The sequence below is a fragment of the Perca flavescens genome, chromosome 18 (genome assembly GCF_004354835.1).
Source record: "Perca flavescens isolate YP-PL-M2 chromosome 18, PFLA_1.0, whole genome shotgun sequence".
NCBI lineage: Eukaryota > Metazoa > Chordata > Actinopteri > Perciformes > Percidae > Perca > Perca flavescens.
The window spans coordinates 2,208,121-2,223,030 of NC_041348.1; the positions used below are offsets into that span (position 1 = coordinate 2,208,121).

Sequence of the window (14,910 nt, forward strand, 5' to 3'; positions counted from 1 at the left end):
ATACTGAAAGCAGCAGAACTGAGTACACTTTAAGATCTGTTTAATTATCGTTAGTAATATAGTTATCGTGATATTCAACAGCGTTATCGCAAATCTCCTATTTTCCTCATATTGTGCAGCCCTAATACGGCCTGTGGCCTTGTTTTGGTCTTGTATGACATCGCTGCCATACATAACTGGAATGTGACAACCTGTTTATTGGTCACTTGAGACATATAACTCCCACATGGTCCTAAGGGCTAGCACAACATAACTTGGACGTATTTGGAACTGCCTACAACATGGTCTTTGTGGTGAAGTCACAACAGTCTTTGGACCTGTTAGCTTTGATCACGTGCATGCATGTGGCCTTTACAGTATCCAGCTATTCAGATCTTACGGAACTACTGTTTTTAGCCTCTGACAATACATCCTTTGTGCTGGGAGTGTTACACTCAGGCTCTTCCTGTTTGGAGTCTCACACAACATTCATAAATTTAGCAGCGTTTTGATGGTCTGACCTTGGAAAACCAACTCACGTCTGGGGCTGTGAGCTGGAGAACGGGCCGGGATATCGGAGCAGCTGTTTCTTTCCTGCCTGCCCGAGTGCAGAGTGAGTGTTGAAGCTTTAGACCCTCTGCCCACTGAGGGGAGGGGGAGTGCAGAGGGAGGGGTGCTGCCTGCCTGTTGAGCCCAAGGTGAAAGGGTGCCACGGATCTGCAAATGGAGACGGGGAGCTAACACTCAATCTGACTCTGCCAGTCAGAGGGGGGGATATGCAGTTTGGATGGGTGGACTGTCTGCCTGCCTTCTGCTCAATAGACAGAAGCCCTCTATGACTCATTCGCCTCTCTGTCTGTCGTTCTCTCTCTCTCTCTTTTTCTCTCCCCCCCCTCCTTCTGTCTCTCAGTTTTCAGCCTTCCCATCTGTATGTGATTTAGGCACAGGCTCAGGGGAGAGGCAAGTCCGCTAGGGGAGAGGAATCAGGGCAGGGAGGGAGGGAGCGAGAGAAAGGGAGGAAGTCCACACAAGTTTGTTTTACAGGACTCTGGCCGGGCCAGGACAAGACGCAGTGCTGCATCTGGAGGTCGGAGCAGCGGAGAAGTGAAGCCAACGGTGCAGCCGAGCAAGAGGAACTGCCCAGAGACGCTCCTACAGCCAGGAGAAACAGACAGAAAGGGGGGATCAGTGCTCTACTGGGCAAACACACAAATATGGCTGCTAAATCCCTGTCCTGCCTTCTCTGCATCCTATCAGGGATTGCCTATCCAGCTTCTGCCACCAGGCTGGGGGAACAGCAACAGTCGGTGCTGAAAGTAAGATATGGTTTAATCTTTTTTTTTGTGCATGCTATGTTTAGTTTCTGACCTTTTCTACCCACTGCACATGTATGTATGGAATGAGGTAGATGATCATGTACACAAATGTTAAGGTCAAAACTGTGAAAGATAAGGCAGGTTTGGAAGTGTTTGGGTAGTGATTTGTTATGGCAGAGCTCTCTGAGGACTTCTGTGTGTCTGTGTGGACTTCACAATGGTCCTGCTTTGTGTTTACTCATGTGTGTGTGTTTGTGTCGTCAGACGTGCCCCAGAGCTAAAGCTCGGATGGTCTCTGAATTACTGTCAGCACCACTGTCATGCACCCCCTGCCCCTCCCTGGCAGTTACCTAATGGAAACCAGCTGCCAAATGTTGAGCAACACCCCAGAGAGAGAGAAAGAGAGAACACAATAGACAGTAAGGGCATGTGAAGCAATACATGACCACTGGCCAATGTTTCCTTGGCTTAATATGCTCCAAAGGATCAGCTCAGAGGCCAAGCTTTCAACTGGGCGATCAAATTGTACTTTTTATATATAGAGAGAAAGAATGAGAAATATATATACAGTATATACAGTATCTTCTGATATTTATATTATATTTATATTTTCTGTATTACTCTAAAGTTGTATAATATGTAAGATTTTGATTATTTAAAATCCATTTTCGTAATGCAATGCATGTACGCATGCATTCCTCCCCATACAGCAGTTAGATGTTACTGGTAATTCAGTCTTCAGCCCACGTTTCAAATTGTGTATCAACCGACAAAAGATTCACAGGAAACGATGCATGTACTGGATAAGTTGCCAGTGCATCTGCACAGTTCACGTAATGCGGAATACAAGGGGGTGGAGGTTGCAGTGGTGGATGTGCGTGTTTGGCATCTTTCATGCAGGAAACTGTCACAGAACTGCACATGATTTTTGGTTTTTATGAATAATACCTGTGATCTTTCCCTAGCCCTGACTTTGTGTATTAGTTGTCTAATAATACTGTAACCATCATTTATTTGCCATAACCACATGCTTTGACTAACCTTGACCTTACCATTGTTGCATGCATAGCCTTGGTAGAAAGCCCTGGCATTGGAAGTAAAACAACATTTTCTTTATCTTAATCTTGATTTTTGCAGAGTTGACCAATATTGAAGTTCTTGTCTAGCAATAGGGTTGTTATCATGAACTCAATCTAAGCAAACTGTTCTAAATGCTTTACAGAGAGCAACATCTGGCTTGCCAGATTGTGTGATGTGCAACAAAGTTCTAATAAGCCAATGCATGTTTGCATGTCCTGATTTCTTGTTCTACAATCAGATTGCTTGGTTGACAGCATTCTTTGCTGCACACCCTTGTATAATGTACATGTGCTAGCTGCCTGCAAATGCAAACGAGTAGAACAAGATGTCAGGCCATAGATGAACCACAACTTTATCCTTTTACAGACATTTTCCCTTACACTGTGACTGTAATTATGTGGCTCCTTTGGATGCTTTTGGGGTTGATTTGTGTCCATTGGCCCCATAGAACTGTACCGGAGAGCCATGATTCTTGGCTCTGTAGTGACTTTGCTCAAAACTGATCAGTATGAAGAAACATCCTGGGGAAATGAATGTAGAGGTATTCAATCCTCAAACTATTTATTTTCTACTGTATGTGTTTATGAGTTTTCTGAGTTGAGGGTCCCCAGAGAGGAGGCCTCGCCCCCTTCAGCCAGACTGTCTGTGCACAGTTATTGAGTTAGGATGAGATTCTCATGACCCGAGATCTGTCCCGTCCTGAGGAGTTAGCATGACCAAATCCAGTGTCTGAACCCCTCTTCAAGGTCAATATAAATACAGCAGGCAGATCCAGTTGGGAAGCAAAGCGGAAATGAGACACAACCTTCAAGCTTTAACATTTAATCTGCTTAATTCTCCGAGTCTGGGAAAACTCTGTCGGCAGGCAGATGTACATAGAAACACACAGAACACATGGCATTTAAAAGTTATCTTTATACAACATAATTCTTGAGATCCATTTGTATCATAGAGGCTTCCCACCCCCTCACACACTGCAGAAAGAGGGCATGGCCACAGTTTGAAGCTACATGACCAGAGAGTTTGTTGACTTTGGACAGCACTCATCTGTAGAGCCAAATCCTGTTTTGTGCTTGATACCTGCTTGTTCAGCTCTGTATCGCAGAGATAGAGCCTTATCGTGTAACCTATAAGCTCTCAGTCAACACACAGGAAGTACACTGATAAATACTAAGAGGTAGCTTCACATGAAAACAGAGAGAGGCTATATAACATGAATGTCATCTTTGTTCTCCACTGTAGTGGTCACGGTGGGAGGGCCACAGAAATAGTTAACATTACTGAGTGTGCTCATACAGTAGTTGGCAGAAGGCTGCAAATGTCAATTGTTTTAATTCTCATGATAGCTATTTATTAAAGTAACCACAAAGTTTTAAATTCCATTCAAACTTTCAGATGTTGTATTACAGGACTACCCTCAAGAGAAATGGGTCTTAAATAAGTAGTTTAAGATTGCAGAAATACACTTATTTGCTCTTTTTCTGAGAGTAAGATGAGAAGATTGATATCAACCTTATGTCTGTGTGTTAAGTTGGGCTAGAGCATTGGTTCCCAAACTGGGGTACGCCAGGGGTATACAACACCAGGGGTACGCAAAGTGATGTAGACGGTACATGAAAATAAAAATGACATGACGGGACTGTAAAACGTTGGGGAAACGCTGGGCTAGTGTAAAAGACTAGTTAGCCTAGCTTAAAAAGTGAGAAGGAAACAGCTTGCCTGGCTCTGCCTACATTTAAAAGTAAGGCTACTAACAGCTTTGGAGTTCATTAATGATGTTTCACCCAATGGGTCTCAACTGGTGGACATTACAAAAAGGGAAAATGTGGAAACAAATGTTGAGTGAATGATTAATGGGGTACCAATAAACAACATGAGTGCTGGCTAGAAAGACTCAGGTTAGTTCAGACAGAAAAAGAAGTTTGGCATATTTGTTAAGCTAATCAATGCTAATCAAACAAACATGTCAGTCAAAACTAAATTATGACACAGCCATCTTACTTTCAAGTTCACTGTCAATGTAGTGGGAGAGCTTTGTGTAAGAAAAAGTTTGGGCAAAGAACTTGCTTTAGAGTTTATATGGCTAACTTGTCAGCACAATATTAGCCCCATACACAACAAAGGCACAGAGCAACATTAGCATTCATTTAGAGTTGTGTCAAAGTGTGTCCAAAGGATGTAAGTTCAAAATTCACTACTTTTATCTATGTTTTTGGTCTCCAGCTCTTGAGGGAAATGTCTTTCTCTGTAGCTGCTAAATGCTCCACTACGTTCACAAGCTAGTGTCCGTCTGCCGTTTGCTGCTGAGCAGGGTAGGATGATATTAAAAAAGTAGTTCCAACACGCCTAAATTCCCCTTCTTAAATTTCTGTTTATGTTCCAGTTAACAAGATACCACATGTTAATTGATGAGTTTTTGATTAGTTGGAGGCATATTTTTAAGATAAGATAGACTGTATTAATCCCACACTGGGGAAATTCCTGTGTTCTGTGTTTTAAATCTTAATGCTATGCTATGTGTTAGCCTAAGCTTCATACTCAGATGAGATATATATCAATCTTTGCATCTCACTCTTAGAAAAAAGTGGTTAAGTGTCAAAATGTTGAACTACTCCATTTAGGTCTGGAGCCTAAATTATAAATGCAAATGATTATGACACCAAGTCATCCAAACATGGGCAGAAAAATGTTATTCCACAAGCTGCTGGGTTGTATACTTGAGATGCATTCCTTTGTTGCATTTTAGAAGGATCTAAGGAGTCCATGTCCTACCTCAAGACCATCTGCTGCACAATCCTCTAACCCTCTACCCTGTGCTCCCCTGTGTATACACACTGCATCTGTTTGACCCATCACAGACTGTCACACAGCTAATAGGTCGGAAGCAATTCAAAACTCTTTTAAGTGGCTTTACAAATGGTAAGTAGCTTGGGATCTCAGTTTTTCCCCATAAACCGGTTTATGGTTCATTACTCCTAATGGCTTGGACTACCATTTGGGGCGAAAACTTGTATCTTATTTCTCTGAGCACCGAACCCATTTGCATCATTAGCAGCATTTTACGATTTACGATCATAGGATGTGTTGTTTACGTGAAAGGTCGACAAATTGAATGTTTACATGGTAATGATGTATGGGTCTGGTATCAGTGTTCACTATGGGTCAGGAAAAGCAGCAGGAAGAATCAGTGCTGCTATTCACGTGTTGTTTCACATTTAGCTGGCTACAGAAGCACGTCTTTGTTTCACAGCCCATCTGTGAATAAATCAAAGGAAAATGTGACTCATAAATAGGCATGCAGTACTGTTTGTCTGTGGAATGTTCCATCTTCTGGCTGTTCTGGATGCATCAATGTCCAGTTAACTGAGCGGAACAAGGCGGTCAAGCTATGAAGTTCTTACAGACTGCTATTGTACAGTAGGCCTCATGAATGGTGCTGCTGCTTCAAATGTTCAAAGATGTTCAAAGGGCTCTGTGTGTGTGTGTGTGTGTGTGTGTGTGTGTGTGTGTGTGTGTGTGTGTGTTGGGGGCGGGGGTGGGTGTCTCTGAACTATGACATCACACCATCCTGAGAAACCGTGGTGAACAAACATCAGACAGGATGCCGGTTTTAAAATCACATTCTGTAAATGGAAGGTAGCTGCTGCCTTTCAGAAGACTTTCCTTACAGCTCACTTGGTACAGAAATCATAAGGTCAATGCCTAAATGAAATCAAACAGAAAAGTTACACTGCAAAAAAAAAAAAAAAACAGACTTACCCAGCCATACCGCCCAGCCCTACTACCCATAATATAATAGCACATGTCATGTAGACCATAAGCTATAGATTATGGTCAGTGAGTATAGAGCTGAATAGCTTTTAACAACCTTTTAAAGTTGGTTTTCCTCACATGGTCAGGCAGGGAGTTCCACTGATTTTACAGCAAAAAAGCCGATTGCCCGAATGCAGTGTGGCGAAATTGTATGGTACAATCTTGTAGAGAGGATCTTCTTGAAGATCTTACACAATTTTCTTAGCGAGTAAACACAAAGTCACATAGTGTGAGAGAGGCCAAACCATTTAAGATTTCATAAACCAGGCACAAAATTGAGTATTTCTGCAGTAGCCTACACTGATGAGAATGTGACGTCTTTTTGTCCAATGTTTTTAGTCTGTTTTGTATGACTCAAGAGGTCATATGGCTGTTTCTCCAGCCTGTCCCCAGCATGTAATGCAATAGGATATGCAGTATAGGAAAGGATCATAGTATGCATTAATATCTTAGCTCAGTCCACAGAGGGACAGTTTCTGATATGTCTCCAATTTGACAAGTTGTACTTTTTTTATGATCTTTCTTAAAGTTCAAATTCAATCCAGTATCACGCCAAGATAGATACTGATACTGATGAGTGACAATGTTAATCCTTTCACCTTTAATAAGAATAACCATGTTAGGAGGTTGTAACCATGGATTTAGAAAAAAACATACTTGTCATTCATAGTTGAGGCTGAGATTTGCAATACCAAGGGTTGAAGAGTAACTGTGTTAATATTGGAAATACAATATTGTTTAGCTTTGGCGCGGATATTCACTTGATCATGAATGCTGCAGTATGCTTTTGGTTTCATTTTGCATCCCTATCTGCTTGTGAAAAATCAATCTATCTTTGAATTGCCTCTCCCATTAGGTTCCATTTCCACTTGAATTGAATTTGAATTTTTTCAATTAAATGTATTGAAAGGGTAGCCCCCTTGAGGGGAGCCTATAAACACAAATATATACAGTACCAGTCAAAAGTTAGGACACACTTTCCCATTCAAGTGAACGGGAAAGTGTGTCCAAATTTTTGACTGGTACTGTAGTTATAAAATACATACAAACAAAACAGCATTACATAACAAAAACACACTGCAAATACACATACAGAAATCTTGCTTACCCTCTGTCACCCACACCCCCTGTTACACAAAATAGAAATTAGATACAATAATAACCTGGAAAATAAATCAATTCCATGAGAACTCTGACAGAGCTCAGGCTGACTCAGGAACAGTTGATGTTATAGGCCGATAAACCTACAAAGACACTGTATGTGAGTTTGGACTACACCTCACTTGAATTTACTTTACCATTTAATTTACCAAATTAGGGCTGTATATAATTTTTTTATCCTCATTCTGATATAAACTGGCGCAATAAACCCCTTATTCCTTTTTTATAGTGGTGCCTTTTTATACTCAATTCAATGTTCAATTTGTTCAATTCGCTGAACTGAGTACATTTTAATATCTGTTAATATATCGCAAGTAATATCGTGATCACACATTGCATATATTCCTCATATCGTGCAGCCCGAATCCAAATGTACACCGCAGATGAGAGTAGTTTAAGTGATTCCTGGAATCTGCTGTCTCAATTAGTCACTGAATGATTGACTGGATGGTCTTTAGCCAAATCAAGCAAGTCAAGTCAAGCTTTCGCTGCAGTATTTTTGCCAGCTACGAGTGGGACCTCATGATGGTGATGTTGGTTAGTCTGTGGGTCAGTCTGCTAATCTGCCTCCAATTCTGTCCTAGAACACAAACTTTTTAAAACAAAACAAACTTTATTCCTTAATGGTCACGTACACAGAGTAGCATGTAGAGATATTCTCTTACTGCATACTAAGTATTGAGAGCAGTAGACAGCTAAACATACAGCGTCCAGGGAGAAACTTGGGGTTCAATGTCTTGCTCAGGGACACTTTGACATGTGGCCTGGAGGAGCATACGATTGATCTGCCAACCTTGTGGTTATGGAGCGACCATTCTACCTCACGCCACCAGCCACCCCGACATTATTCACATTGATAGTATTGAAAGGTACGAGCCAAATCAACATGTGGATTTTAAGGTGGTCTCCTAAAAATGTGGGTAACCCCCTGACCTTTGCACTCATCTCGTTGTAACTTCCTAATCTAATAGACAGTTTGTTTTGACATTCACTGAACACATTCATGCTCCTCAGATGAATGGGTTAGGGTTAGGCTGGGGTAAGATGATTTGGACCCTCCTTTCCTCTTCTGCCACCATCTTTGCACAAACACCAAAGGTGTGCGAAAGACTTTAACTCCCTGATTTCAAAAGGAGCACGGGCATTTTACTCAACATGAGCATCTTCACCGAGAACGATGGAAGACAGAATATGCGTGCAGTTTACAGGGCTCTTGTGGTTTAGAAGACTTCAAACTGAAGTCGCTGGCTTACACTGCTGTTCTACTTAAGTAAGAATGTATATTTCTGTTCCCACTGCAGGTGTGTGCAAAGGGGTTTTTCATGAGTGAGCAGAACATTTGCTTGCCATGTAACTGCAAAGGCCAAGCCGACTACTGTGAAGACATCACTGGCGTTTGTTTTGTAAGTTTCCCCCACATTTATGATCTCTCACTGAAGCATCAGGGCAAACACACCACTTCAGTTCACTTTATTTTAATACCACGGAAAAGGATTAGGGCCAATGTGGAAACTGTATTTGAGTTCTGAGTTTGAAGTCAGATTTTACACTTAGAATTCTGACTTCTGATTTCAAAGTTTAAAGTCAAAATTCTGACTTTAAAACTCAGAATTCTGACCTATTCTCACATTTCCAACTGTTATCTCAGAACTCCAATACATTATTCACATGTGGCCCTAATCCTCTTCCGTATAATACCAATAACCAATAGATCTTTTTATTAATATTTTTAATATCTCCCTTTCAGAACTGCAAGGACCACAGTACAGGTGATTTCTGTGAAATGTGCGAGGATGGCTACATGCTGGCTCCCAGCCTGGACGGACGCCACACCTGTCGACCCTGCGCCTGCCCCCTCTCCGTCCCCTCCAATAAGTAAGCCCTTCTGTTCCTGTTCCTGCAGCCGCAAGACTGCATGTTGGCAAGCAGTGGCTAATCTCTGAAATACTTTCCCCGTGTGTCCGGCCAGCTTCGCAGTGAACTGTGACAGAGGAGGTGCCATTCTGCGCTGCAAGTGCCAAGAGGGCTACGCTGGTCAGTTCTGTGAGAGGTCAGTGCTGAGCAGGCTTTAAACAACCAGTCCAGAAGTTATATATTAATGCTCTCTGTGCACATTCAATAAAAACTACTGACTTCATGGCAATATAACAAACATCCATGCAGAAGCAGTGGTGGAAGAAGTAATACAGTTCCTTTACTCAAGTAAAAGTACAAATAGCACGTTGTAAAAATACTCTGTTACAAGTAAAAGTCTTGCATTGAAAATGTTACTTAAGTAAAAGAATGTAAGTATCATGAGGTACAAAATCCTCCCATTTTAGAAACTGGAAACGATCCCAACAGCGATTAATAGTCTAATCATTTCAGCTGGACTTCTACATCTGTATATTGTTGGTTAGTTTAATTTATAATAACACGTCTTATTTTATAAACTACATGTGTTTTGTGTGCAAAAATCTATATTTGTAAAGTAACTAAAGCTGTCAGATGAATGTAATGGAGTAAAAAGTACAATATGTATCTCTGTAATGTAGCGGAAAGAAGAAAATAAAAGACAAGTAAATTACAAGTGCCTCAAATTTGTACTTAAGTACAGTACTTGAGTAAATGTACTTAGTTACATTCCACCACTGTGCAGTAGGTTACAGTGCGAGCAATCATAGAATGCCTGCGACATGTGGTATCTATGTAGCAACCACTGTATCTTCCATAGACACACACACAGGAACTACATTTTTCGCGTTTATACACACATTTTCTAGGCTATGATTACAGGCCAATCTCTTGGCAACCACCCAAATCCTGCAACCATTGACATCACGTGTGAGTGTAAGAAAACAACGCCTACAACAACTGGCTGAAAAGAGATAACACACTTCATCAGGTTTTAGTTTAGAGCCACCGATTCTGATGAAGATGTAAATGTGCTACCTCTCTGTAGAGCTTCCCCATTTCTCTCATCCAAATGTAGCATTTGTTAACTGTACCACTTTGACAACACATATGTAGCATTTATCAATCACTCAATTTATTTGTCATGTGAAATCATACAAAATACAATTTCAGTGTAACATAAAAACAGAAAATAAGAAAACATATTCAGCAGTTTAATAACACACCGGCTTCATACATAAATATGCTGCATGCAGCACCAGTAAACCCAGAAACAAACAAACCTAACACAAAAATATGATTTTTCGGTAACACTTTACTTGGAGGTATCTACATAAGAGTGACATGACACTGTCATGACACAGTCAATACATGAACCCTAACCTTAACCATAACCTTAACCAGAACTTGTCATGACAAAAACCGAATGACCCAAAAAGAAGTGTTATGTCATAAAGATTTATGACTTGTTTATAATGTTAATGACACGTTCATGACAGCGTCATGTCACTCTTATGTAGATACCTTCAAGTAAAGTGTAACCAATTTTTCTTTTTGTCTTTTTTTTTTATACGTTTCAGTGTGCTGAGCTCTCTTAGCACCTGTAACTTGTCCAGCTGTTGGCCACATGTACATGACATCCCATTTGCAGTTCAGCCACTTTCAGAAATATCATATTATACCCATTATATGCTTGGTGCCTGTGTTAGTTACGTCAGTCTTTCCGTACGCCATCAATTTACCCCAGTGTTCAACAATTGAGAATCGAGTATGAATCCCCAGTCAGTTAAATAAATGCCCACATTGACTCCGATTCCGATACTTCCCGATCCAATCGGGACATCACTAATCTGCAGTCTTTCCCATCCAGGTGTGCTCCAGGTTACTATGGCAACCCAATGGCGATTGGTAATTCCTGTAAGAGATGTGACTGTAACAGCAACTCCGACCCTAACCTGATCTTCAGCGAGTGCCACAATGTGACGGGCCACTGCCAGCACTGCTGGGGAAACACTTCCGGGGCCAACTGTGAGAGGTGTGCCCCAGGTTTCTACGGCGACGCCATCAGTGCGAAGAATTGCAGAGGTGGGGGCAACGAATAAACGCCTCTATCAAGATATGTTTGAGCCTTAACCTCCCACACATTTTTAAGGGTTAGGGTTAGGGAGATAAAATCTGATACAAATTTATGAAAAAGGAAATGAGGGAACATAGGGCCTAATTTTGTAAAAAAAATCTTTGAAATATGGGAACTGTGGGAACATTAGGCCTAATTTTGTAAAAAAAATCTTAGAAATGTGGGAACATAGGGCTGTGGGAACAGGCACGCTCCCTTTGATCCATGCTTGAAATACTCACGATGCTAAGAGTAGCTTCCATGTTCAACAAGAAAGTTGGAGACAGCTTAGAGCCCAAAAGGACACAGAGTTGGCTAATTTCCACCTCAACTGGTAGCTAAGCATTAGCTTCAGGCTAATTTTTTATGGCTACAAGGGACAGGCATTTTATATAATTTCAACATTCGTGTATTCACATTGAATTATATCCTTTAGCCTGTTCAGCGGCCATAGCCGAAAACTGTGAGTTATTTTAAGCCAAGAGGGGGGCCTGTAAATCGGGAAGAGAGGAGCGTGAGTTTGCAGTGTGTTTAATGATTGTTGCCGTAATTGTAAGCCGAGAAAGTGCGTTCAGTCAGGTGGAGAGGACGGCAAGGTTGTGTTTTTAGTGGTTCATACCGTAATTTTAAGCCTAGGAAATGTGTCTGTCCATCGGGTGGAGAGGACAGGGAGGTTGTTGTGTTTTTAGCGGTTCATACTGTAATTTTAAGCCGAAAAAGTGTGTCTGTCAGTTGGGTACAGAGCTCCGCGTGAGCACGGACTTTTATGACTGTCAATATAGCCAGCATCTACCGTTAGCTACTCGGCTGTGCTATGAAGTAATGACTGACTATGCGAGACAAGCGTTTAGCAACATTGTTGTGGATGCTGCGGTCTCAGCCTGGCAACCTCCGTGAACTTTCAGTCTGGGGAGGAGGGGGCGGGGGAGACAACTCTCTCCAGCATTTTGGATTTGGACTGCAGTAACTATTTTCAGTATTACATATTGCACCTTTAAGTAAAAGTACTAATACCACCAAGGTGACAATTCAGGGTTGAGGATTACTGTATGCCTTGGGAGGCCCTGCAGGTCCAAAAATAACCCTTTCCACCATTGCTGTGACATCACTTGACCCTCATGTTCTCATCATTAAATGTGCCCTGTGTCTGCCGCAGAGTGCGAGTGCAATGAATGTGGCACCTCTTCATGCGACGACAGGAGAGGAGTGTGTCACTGCAAGCCGGGGGTCACCGGACGACTCTGCGACCAGTGTGAGGTGAGAGGAAACATGCAACTGTGCGTTCAGAAGTCCAACTGCTGTTTCTTCTGGGAGACTCAGGGATTTAATCTGAAGCAACGTTGAAAGGATAATTCCAATTTATCACAACGTGGGTCTTATTTTTATTCCTGTTAATAATAATAAGTATTTCTGGCAATGCAGCGACGTATGACGTGGCAAGAAACCTGACCCAGGTTAGCCACAATTATTTGGAAGACAAAACACAAACAGAGTGAAAGTAGAAAAGGGGGTATTCTACTCAGTACTGGTGAGTACTGGACCATTTCAGGAACTGGGTGTCATACTGAGTATGATGCTGCATAATTGATGATGGCCAAAACTACCAAAATAAGACCCCAACTAATAGACCAGAATTATCCTTTGAATTGTGTAGAACACTATGTTTCAAAATGGCCACGAACAGCCAGATACTGGGATCTAATGGTGTTTTTTTTCTTTCATTCATGTAATCTAGGAGGGCTACTCTGGTTTCTCCAGCTGTCAGGGCTGTCGGAGGTGTGAATGCGGGCCAGCTTCCCTTCGCTCCACCTGCCATCATCTCACCCACAGCTGTCCATGCCGCCCGGGGGCCGGAGGTCGTTACTGCGAGCGCTGCCTGCCGGGCTACTGGGACTACAGCCCTGCCGGTTGCCAGAGTAAGTCATCTGTCCGTCATACTACATGTCAGATGTTCTCTCACTCTCTTAAAAAAAACACCCCCAGACCCTTTGTCCAAACATTCACCGCAGAAAATGCTTTCCCAGAAGAAAGGCTGCGCTGAGTGTTCATTTTCCCACACCCACTACCACAGTAGTGCTCATGATGTCAGAGAAACATCTGCTGAGAGCTGTGACCCTGTGGCCGGAGACTCTCTGCCGAGCGCTGGATGACATCACCATAGAGCCCAAATCTATACACACAGCTTTCAAAACCATCAGTCCCACACAAGAGAGGCCACAAGACAGATGTGCAGGCCTCAAGCCAAACTACCATCTGGGTCTTTATATATATTTGGCAAATGCACTGAGCTGTTTCCAGCTGATCATCCATTTAGGCTGAAGTGCAGAACTGTCTGTTTTACAGTCGATGATGAGGTGCATCTGTTTTTTACAGAGTGTGACTGTGAGAGCGGCCACTGTGATATGCATACAGGAGAGTGCCTGCCAGAGGCTGCAACGGTCAACCTGTGCAACAACAGTAAGTGGACTTAACAGCTGTAGCAGAGACTCCACTTCAGCAGAGTACTGTTCTGAAAAGGATAAAACACAACTGTGCTGTAATGCTGTGATCCAGGTATCTCCTTTGGTTTTAGGTTGTGATAATTGCATTTGGCATCTGATTGGGGACCTGCGGCTGTCCAATAAGACACTGGACCAGCTGAAAGTCGGAGTGTTGAACATCTCCACTGGCGCTGCTGCCAACGACAGGCTCAAATACTACAACTACACTGCTCAACGACTGCAGGTACATACACACATAAAAAAATAAATAATTCAGTAGTACAGTAAATGCAAGGACAAAAATAAATGCATTGAAGCATGACAGATGCATTAAAAGAAAAGTTAAAGCTGCACTAATCAATATTTTTATATGAACAATCGATCGATGTGTAATGTGAAAGCTGTCGCTTGTAGAGACAAACCCACAGATAATTATGACTCTAGCTCTCTAGAGATGATATCAGCCTCTTTTAACTCATTGTTTTGGTTTTTGGCTTTTATGCAAGTGGTTTTAGCTCCAGTAGAAGAACTTATCTTGGTTTAAACTAACACGCCCAAACCTCATACCTCATCAACATTCTCAGGATACTGGGCATGCGCATGACGGGGTAAACAGAAGACAGCATGTATACTCCGCCCATTGTCATGGTAACGTTATTGGCTTAGTCTCAGAGACCGAGACGTCGTGACCCAATCAGGCGCCAAAACCTTGGCGTCAGTGTCGGTGTTTCCAAAGGTCTCCGTTTGCGGCCGTTGAGACTGCAACACAACCCCGCAGATTCCAAACCATAACGGGTCAGAAGTGCTTCCAAATGTCTCCGGTTTAGGGGCTCGGAAACTCCAGAGCAGGGGGAATGAGAGGAGGAAACACCAGAGCAGGGGGAATGAGAGGGGGAAACACCAGAGCAGGGGGAATGAGAGGGGGAAACACCAGAGCAGGGGGAATGAGAGGGGAAACACCAGAGCAGGGGGACTGAGAGGGGGAAACTCCAGAGCAGGGGGAATGAGAGGGGAAAACTCCAGAGCAGGGGGAATGAGAGGGGAAAACTCCAGAGCAGGGGGAACGAGAGGG

The 14,910-nt window shown here is 42.5% G+C and overlaps 1 protein-coding gene across 1 annotated transcript in view; it reads left to right on the forward strand.

Moving 5' to 3' along the window:
• Positions 1-486: 486 nt before the first annotated feature.
• lama4 (laminin, alpha 4) overlaps positions 487-14,910 on the forward strand; it is a 56,278-nt gene continuing 41,854 nt past the window's right edge. Inside the window, exons 1-9 of the mRNA XM_028604499.1 lie at positions 487-1,295; positions 8,651-8,752; positions 9,097-9,224; positions 9,319-9,399; positions 11,113-11,327; positions 12,515-12,615; positions 13,094-13,274; positions 13,732-13,815; positions 13,931-14,082. Coding sequence (XP_028460300.1) covers positions 1,194-1,295; positions 8,651-8,752; positions 9,097-9,224; positions 9,319-9,399; positions 11,113-11,327; positions 12,515-12,615; positions 13,094-13,274; positions 13,732-13,815; positions 13,931-14,082 — 1,146 coding nt within the window. The 5' untranslated portion in view covers positions 487-1,193. The remainder of the gene's footprint in view (positions 1,296-8,650; positions 8,753-9,096; positions 9,225-9,318; positions 9,400-11,112; positions 11,328-12,514; positions 12,616-13,093; positions 13,275-13,731; positions 13,816-13,930; positions 14,083-14,910) is intronic.